Here is an 8682-nt window from a genome sequence, read left to right as displayed (position 1 = left end):
CTGGGACAAAGTGAGAGAGTGGCATGGACTTATATATACTACCAAATGTAAAATAGCTAGTAGGAAGCAGCCGCAGAGCACAGGGAGATCAGCTGGGTGCTTTGCGATCACCTAGAGGGTTGGGATAGAGAGGATGGGAGAGAGACGCAAGAGGGAGGAGATATGGGGATATATGTATATGTAGAGCTGATTCACTTTGTTATAAAGCAGAAACTAACACACCATTGTAAAGCAATTATACTCCAATAAAGATGTTAAAAAACTTTTTTTAATACACAATGTTAAGTTGTGGGTAAAAATTTAAGGGTCATTGCTAATAAAAATTAGTTGTGGAACATCTAAAACTACTAAAGGGAACAAAAGGAACCAGGAAAGGTCTATTCAGCCAAAAAAAGAAAAGAAGGAAAAAATACCATTCGATGAATACCAAACGTAAAATAATTTGGCTATCTCATGGGTGGGAGTGATTTAGATTTCTCAGCTGTGCTAAAATGTCTTTACCTTTTATTATTTCTTTTAGTGTGTTTGTGGTCTTTGAGAGTCTGACCTCTTATGCGATAGGTGAATAGCTGCCCCACTTATCTCACCCCTCTTCTCTTCTGGGGCCCCAAAGCCCACATTAGGTTCATCTGTTAAACTGCTCTGCAAGCTGTGTTCCAGGAAAGGCCACAGCTGGCACCTCTGGGCTGGCCCAGCTGCTCAAGCTGGCATCCGTTAACCACTCATCTTTCATTCCCCAGCCGGTTTTTCCTCCTTTCTGAACTGAGAGTTTTTGGTTTGGGGTTTATCTAATACCATGCCTCTGACTATGTTAGGTTTCATGTTCCTTAGCTCTGTTTTACTTTCTCCATCAATGTAATCCCATCTGCTTCATTTTTTTTTTCCAAAAATTGCTGATGATTTCTGGCTCACTAAATCCCCCAGCCCTGTTTTCTAGTACAGCTTTCGTTTTAGTTAACAAAGCTCTGCAAGCACATAGTTTTTTAAATTATCTAATTTATAAGGTTTGTTAAGCAAAAGAGTAGCCCCCAAACTTCTCTCCCCTACTTCCTCTTTCCCAAGGCTGATCTTTGGGTGTTTACCTCCGTATCTCCAAATGATAGACTTGTATTGCTACTTTTAGACTTTGCAGTTTGGGGCATTGTCTCTGGACTTCCTACTGTGGAAGATGAGAATTTAGTTTTGTTTTCTCCCCCTTCCCTACCATGGACATGCACCCTACCCCTACCCCACTCCTTCCAATATAGTTATATATAATGTTGGTTAAATCCATAGTTAGTATTTATATTATTATAGCTCTGCTTGCTCTTAAGAGTTGAGTTGAATCATGTAGTGAACTCTGATTGCCTTTTCTACTAAACTTTGTTTTTCCTACTATTAATAATGCTTGGCTTTTTCATTAGGAGTTTTTCATTTACTTAAGAGTAGTGCAGTCCCAAACTCTTTCCTGGTTTTCTAAATCTCTTCCCCAAACATTCAATACATCAGACCTTCTATCATTTTCCTCTCCTTGATGAAATCACTCCCTGACCCGCTACCCTTTGAACTAGATGCTTTTCACTCCTGGTGCTCTGCTTTTGCCCTGAGATATCCTTCGCCATGACTGGAGAGTCCATTAACCGCTCCCCCATGTTAGCCTCTGGTTTCTTATACCTTTCTTGGTTTGCTCCTTCACTTTGGTGAAGGCATCCTCTAGTAGCTTCCTGAGAAAGGGAGCTGGTAGAGGAGAAAAGAGATTTTACTTCCTGAAACTCCTTATTTTACCCTCATATTGATAGTTTGGTGAGATATCTTCTATTTTCAATATCACAAAGTATAGGAAAACATTTGATGTCATAAAAAGAGACAGGAGCTATATAGAGAAATCAACTAACATTCTCCTGAATGTATCCATCCCGACCCCAAATTCAAAGGATCAATGCCTGCTGCTTCTCTTCAAAATGTCTTGAAAATCCACAAGTCTTAATTCCCAGATAGGTGGATTTTACATTTCTGTTTCTTTTATATTTTCAAACAGGGATCCATTTGTAATGACTATATGGCGACCCTTTGCTGTCCTCTGTGTTCTCTTTGCCAAATCAAGAGAGACATCAACAGAAGGAGAGCCATGCATACTTTCTAAAAAAACAATGGTAAGTCCCAGAATCTGTGAATGTTGAGAAATATAATCAAGGGCTTTGTAAACTAAGCATGATTTTGAATAATAATTCAAGAATAACAATTATTTAAGTCTCTCAAATGTTATCTTAATATAAAGATTGACTTTGGTTTCTTCAAATGAAGAAAGCTTGTTTGGGCTGCCATAACAAAATAACATAGCTTAAACAGGTTAAACAACAGGAATTTATTTCTCATAGTTCTGAATGCTGGGAAGTCCAAGATCAAGTATGAGTCAGTTCAGTTCCTTGGTGAGGATGCTCTTCCTGGCTTGCAGTTGGCCACCTTTTTGCTGTGTCTTCAAATATTGGAGAGAGAGAGAGAGTTTTGGCCTTTCTCCTTATGAGGACAGTATTCCCATCATGGGGCCCTCACCTTCATGATCTCATCTAAACCTAATTACTTCCCAAAGGCTTCACCTCCTAATACCATCGCACTGGGGGTTAGGGTTTCAACATATGAGTTTTGTGGCCGGGGGGGACACAAACATTCAGTTCACAAAAATAGCTCTATATTTTGAAACTATATTTTAGCAAATAAAGGGATGGTGACTTCTCTAGACTTCTCAGAATTCTGATGGTCTATTAAAGAAGCACCACTTGCAAAATACAAGAGTGTGGTGAGATACAAAAGAAGTGGAAAGCACTTTCCCTGCTAGTACAAACAAATTGATGAAAGAAACTGGTAAATAATTATAAAGTAGTAGAGCAAATGAAAATTACGTTATGCAATATTTGGATTAATTGTGGCACAATGCATCTATCAATAATGAGGTGAGGTTAAACAGGAAAGAGAAGGTGAACTTTGAAAGAGGTGGAATGGAATACAGAATATTTGGAAATGTTCTGTAGAATGTCATCATCTGAAAATCAATCAAGTCATTTCCAACTCATTTTTCCAAGATTCTCAGAATTAGCTATTGAGGATATAGTAAAGTAGAAATCAACATGATTTTGTCAGTCTTCTATAGAATGTATCTTGAGCATGGGAATAAAACATTAATTTTCCCATTCTTTGCAAAAATCCCACTTCCTTTCTCAAGTGAATGAGAACTCTGTCTAAGTTAACAAACATAACTCTTGGAAGATATGTTTTCAAATATTCATGCATTTAGCAAATAATGTCTCAAGTACCTAGTACCATGCAGGACACTGTTAGGGACTATGGGGAACGAAGGGAAATAAGCTGGTCCTCTTCCCCTTAGAGACTTTATACTCAAAAAGAAGGCATTAGAAAAGCCCTCAAAGAAAATGCACACTTTGACTAATGCCTTTAAATGAAGTGCTATTTTATGCTCAGAGGAAGGAAAGATGATATCCTGTGAGAAGTATAAGTGAAAGTTTCTTGAAAGAAGTGGTTTTAATTCTAAAGAGGAAGTGAACATCAGGGTCACAAGAGGAAATAGAGGGCACTCAAACTGTGATAATACTAGGTTTTAATGAAGACCATTTACAAAGGTGTGGGTGGGAGGTACAGGGAAATGACAGGGGATTGTGCAAGAACAGCTGAACCGTTACCATCCCTAGGCCTCGGGAGGAGGGGAGGGAGCAGTTACCTGCATCCCAAAGGAGAAAGCTGTGTGACGGCTGCCCTGAGAGGACCTGAGCAGCCTGGGGTAAACCCCTCAGGAAGGAAACAAGGGGAAAACTACCCTGACCTCATTTTCTGATGTCCTTCTGGGCTTCCCATCGGTTGAACACACCAGGAAGGCAGAGAGAAAGACAGTATTGCTGGGGGCCACAGGGCAGCCTCCCAGACCACAGGGCAGGACAGACAACGGTAGAAATGGATTAGATGGGGAAAACGGGATATTTCTGTTGCAAGATGAATAGAAATGGGTGCTGCTTCTCATCAGCAACATTAGTGAAACTATAGAGGCAAAAAAAGGAAAAAACATCTTTATGAGCTTAGGTTCAACGTGGCAGGGACATATGGTATAAGTAGGAAAATAATGAGAAACGAAAGATTTTAAAATCTGATTTGGGGCCTTGGCATGCAATGTAGTGAATACTGGGCTAATGATTTGGCCTTTTATTTGGTAAGCACTAGGGATTTATTGCAGGCTATAAAGGAGTAACATATGGAGACTTAATACTTTAGACAAATTAACCTGGTAATGGCATGTGGCACAGACTGGACAGGATGAGGTCAGAAGCAAAGATTTGGCTATACACCATTTCAACACTGTTTATCTAAATAAGCACATGAGACAGTTTGGATAAAATATCTACCCACACATATATAATAATAAATTCTGGCATTTGAGCTTTTTAATTTAACCTCAAGGAAATTATCTCACTGAAATTTTGAGCTGGTTTGACATAAAATATCTTGGTGGTCCTGACTCCTGCTCATCAACTTGGACCCTACATTATTCATTGACAATAAAACTTTAGATATACAAATATCTGAAATGGGAGAATAAAGAGATAAAGATAAAAGAATAATGTGATTTACGTTAAAAACAGATTGAGACAAAGGGATACAAGAACGAACTGAAGAAGTTCCCAGTAGCCAAAACTGGAACAATTTGAGCAACAAAATAAGGTATTATTGGATTATAACCCAAAGTATAAAATAAATATCTGAGTATCAGTCCATACTGATATGTATGTAATGGCAATATTATTCATTATTGTGAACAACCTATATGTAAGAATACGTTTTCTTCAAAAATACACTAATGCAGGGACTTCCCTGGTGGTTCAGTGATTAGGACTCTGCGCTTCCAATGCAGGGGGCGCAGGTTCGATCGCTGGTTGGGGAACTAAGATCCCATATGCTGTGCAGCGCTAAACAAACAAACAGATCGGTGCGGGAGACCTTCAAGATGGAGGAGGAGTAAGATGTGGAGATCACCTTCCTCCCCACAAATACATCAAAAATACATCTACACGTGGAACAACTCCTACAGAACACCTACTGAATGCTGGCAGAAGACCGTCATTGGAATTCAAATATAAAGCACTGATTTTCCTATGTGCTAGGTCAGAAGGACACAATTATAAAACTAAACAAGAAAATATTCCCTGGTGTCATGTGTCTAACTTCAAATAGCTTTTAAATATTTCATCATCACTTCCAGCGATGAAGTACCACAACTCACTAATTTATATCTTTGCATGATTCAGCATTCAATCTGGTGCTTAAGCCAAGTCTGTTTTCTTTACTTACCCACAGGACACTAATAAAAAAGCATAAAATACTTCATATCCAGGAATTCTGATTTTAACCTTCAGTTACTCACCTATAAGAGAAAGAGAAGAAAGAAAGATAATGATTAGTATTAAAAATACTTAAGGTTGAGGGAGACCTTCAAGGTGGTGGAGGAGTAAGAAGTGGCGATCACCTTCCTCCCCACAAACACATCAAAAATACATCTACACGTGGAACAATTCCTACAGAACACCTACTAAATGCTGGCAGAAGACCTCAGACTTCCCAAAAGACAAGAAACTCCCAAAGTACCTAGGTAGGGCAAAAACACAAACACACAAAAAAGAATAGGGACGGGACCTGCACCTCTGGGAGGGAGCTGTGAAGGAGGAAAGGTTCCCACACACTAGGAAGCCCCTTCACTTGTGGAGACGGGGTTGGGGGATAGTTGGGGGGAAGCTTCAGAGCCACGGAGGAGAGCGCAGCAGCAGAGGGCAAAGTGGAGAGATTCCCACACAGAGGATCGGTGCCGACCGGCACTCACCAGCCCGAGAGGCTTGTCTGCTCACCCGCCGGGGCGGGCGGGGACGGGGAGCTGAGGCTCGGGCTTCGGTCAGATCCCAGGGAGAGGACTGGGGTTGGCTGTGTGAACACAGCCTGAATGGGTTAGTGCGCCACGGCTAGCCGGGAGGGAGTCCGGGAAAATGTCTGGACCTGCCAGAGAGGCAAGAGAGCTTTGTTTTGGGGTGCACGAGGAGCGGGGATTCCTTCCCAGTGTGCCCACAGAAGGCAGAACACTGCTTAAGCGAGCTCCAGAGATGGGCATGAGCCACGGCTATCATCAGCTCAGACCACAGAACGGGCCTGAACTGCTAACACTGCTGCCGCTGCCACCAAGCATCCTGTGTGCCAGCACGGGTCACTCTCCACCCCTCCCCTCCCGGGAGCCTGTGCAGCCCGCCACTGCCGGGGTCCCTTGATCCAGGGACAACTTCCCCAGGAGAATACACGGTGTGCCTCAGGCTGGTGCAATGTCACACTGACCTCTGCCGCCTCAGGCTCGCCCCACATCCCAATTATGACTACCGTACCCCTCCCTCCCCCTGGCCTTAGAGAGCAAGAGAGCCCTAATCAGCCGCTGCTTTAACCCCCAGCTCTCTGGGCAGGGAACAGACTCCTGAGGGTGGCCTACTCACAGAGTTGGGGCCAAAACCAAAGCTGAACCCCAGAAGCTGTGTGAAAGAATAAGAGAAAGGGAAATTCCTCTGTGCAGTCTCAGGAGAAGCAGATTAAACCCCCACAATGAACATGATAAACGCTGCATCTGAAGAATACCTAAATGGACAACGAATGTTCCCAAAATTGAGGCAGTGGACTTTGGGAGCAACTGTACACTTGGGGTTTGCTTTCTACATCTAATTTTTTTCTGGTTTTATGTTTATCTTAGTTTAGTATTTAGTGCCTATTATCATTGGTGGACTTGTTTATTGGGGTTTGGTTGCTCTCTTCCTTTTATATATATATATATATATTTTTTTTTTCCCTTTTCTCTTTTTTGTGAGTGTGTATGTGTATGCCTCTTTGTGTGATTTTTGTCTGTTTAGGTTTGCTTTTACCATTTGTCCTAGGGCTCTGTCTGTTCGTTTTTTTTTTTTTTTTTTTTTCTCTCTTCCATTTCTTCTGAGCTGTATGGCTGGCAGGGTCTTGGTGCTCCAGCTGGGTCTCGGGCCTGAGCCTCCGAGGTGGGAGGGCCGAGTCCAGGACATTGGACCACCAGAGACCTCCCAGCCCCACATAATATCAATTGGTGAGAGCTCTCCCAGAGATCTTCATCTGAACACTAAGACACAGCTCCACCCAATGGCCAGCAAGCTCCAGTGCTGAACACACCATGCCAAACAACTAGCAAGATGGGAACACAACCCCACCCATCAGCAGAGAGCTGCCTAAAGTCATACTAATATCACAGACACTCCAAAACACACCACCAGACGTGGCCCTGCCTGCCAAAAGGACAAGATACAGCCCCACCCACTGGAACACAGATACTAGTCCCCTCCACCAGGAAGCCTAAACAAGCCACTGAACAACCCTCACCCACTGGGGGCAGACACCAAAAACAACGGGAAATATGAACCTGCAGCCTGTGAAAAGGAGACCGCAAACACAGTAGGTTAAACAAATAGGAAAACAGAGAAATATGCAGCAGATGAAGGAGCGAGGTAAAAACGCACTAGAGCAAACAAATGAAGAGGAAATAGGCAGTCTACCTGAAAAAGAATTCAGAGTAATGATAGTAAAGTTGATCCAAAATCTTGGAAATAGAACGGAGAAAATCAAAGAAATGTTTAACAAGGACCTAGAGGAACTAAAGAGCAAACAATGATGAACAGCACAATAAATGAAATTAAAAATACTCTAGAAGGAATCAATAGCAGAATAACTGAGGCAGAAGAACAGATAAGTGACCTGGAAGATAAAATAGTGGAAATAACTGCCACAGAGCAAAATAAAGAAAAAAGAATGAAAATAATTGAGGACAGTCTCAGAGACCTCTGGGACAACATTAAGCGCACCAACATTCAAATTATAGGGGTCCCAGAAGAAGAAGAGAAAAAGAAAGGGACTGAGAAAATATTTGAAGACATTATAGTTGAAAACTTCCCTAACATGGGAAAAGAAATAGTCAGTCAAGCCCAGGAAGCGCAGAGTCCTATACAGGAAAAATCCAAGGAGAAACACACCAAGACACATACTATTCAAACTATCAAAAATTAAATACAAAGGAAAAGTATTAAAAGCAGCAAGGGAAAAACAACAAATAACATACAAGGGAAACTCCATAAGGTTAACAGCTGATCTTTCAGCAGAAACTCTGCAAGCCAGAAGGGAGTGGCAGGACATATTTAAAGTGATGAAAGGGAAAAACAAACCTACAACCAAGATGACTCTACCCAGCAAGGATCTCATTCAGATTCGACAGAGAAATTAAAACCTTTACAGATAAGCAAAAGCTAAGAGAATTCAGCACCACCAAACCAGCTTTACAACAAATACTAAAGGAACTTCTCTAGGCAGGAAACACAGAGAAGGAAAAGACTTATAATAACAAACCCAAAACAATTAAGAAAATGGTAATAGGAACATACATATCGATAATTACCTTAAATGTAAATGGATTAAATGCTCCAACCAAAAGACACAGACTGGATGAATGGACACAGAAACAAGACCCATATATATGCTGTCTACAAGAGACCACTTCAGATCTAGGGACACATACAGACTGAAAGTGAGGGGATGGAAAAAGATATTCCATGCAAATGGAAATCAAAAGAAAGCTGGAGTAGCAATACTCATATCAGACAA

The 8682-nt window shown here is 41.5% G+C and overlaps 1 protein-coding gene across 1 annotated transcript in view; it reads left to right on the top strand.

Moving 5' to 3' along the window:
- Nucleotides 1-8682, top strand: part of LOC102974962 (placenta-specific gene 8 protein-like) — a 33454-nt gene that overhangs the window by 19678 nt on the left and 5094 nt on the right. The window contains exon 4 of the mRNA XM_007127555.1: nt 2018-2132. Within this exon, the coding sequence (XP_007127617.1) occupies nt 2018-2122 (105 nt within the window). The 3' untranslated portion in view covers nt 2123-2132. The remainder of the gene's footprint in view (nt 1-2017; nt 2133-8682) is intronic.

The sequence above is a fragment of the Physeter macrocephalus genome, chromosome 7, assembly GCF_002837175.3.
Source record: "Physeter macrocephalus isolate SW-GA chromosome 7, ASM283717v5, whole genome shotgun sequence".
NCBI lineage: Eukaryota > Metazoa > Chordata > Mammalia > Artiodactyla > Physeteridae > Physeter > Physeter macrocephalus.
This window is presented reverse-complemented; position numbering and strand designations above follow the sequence as displayed.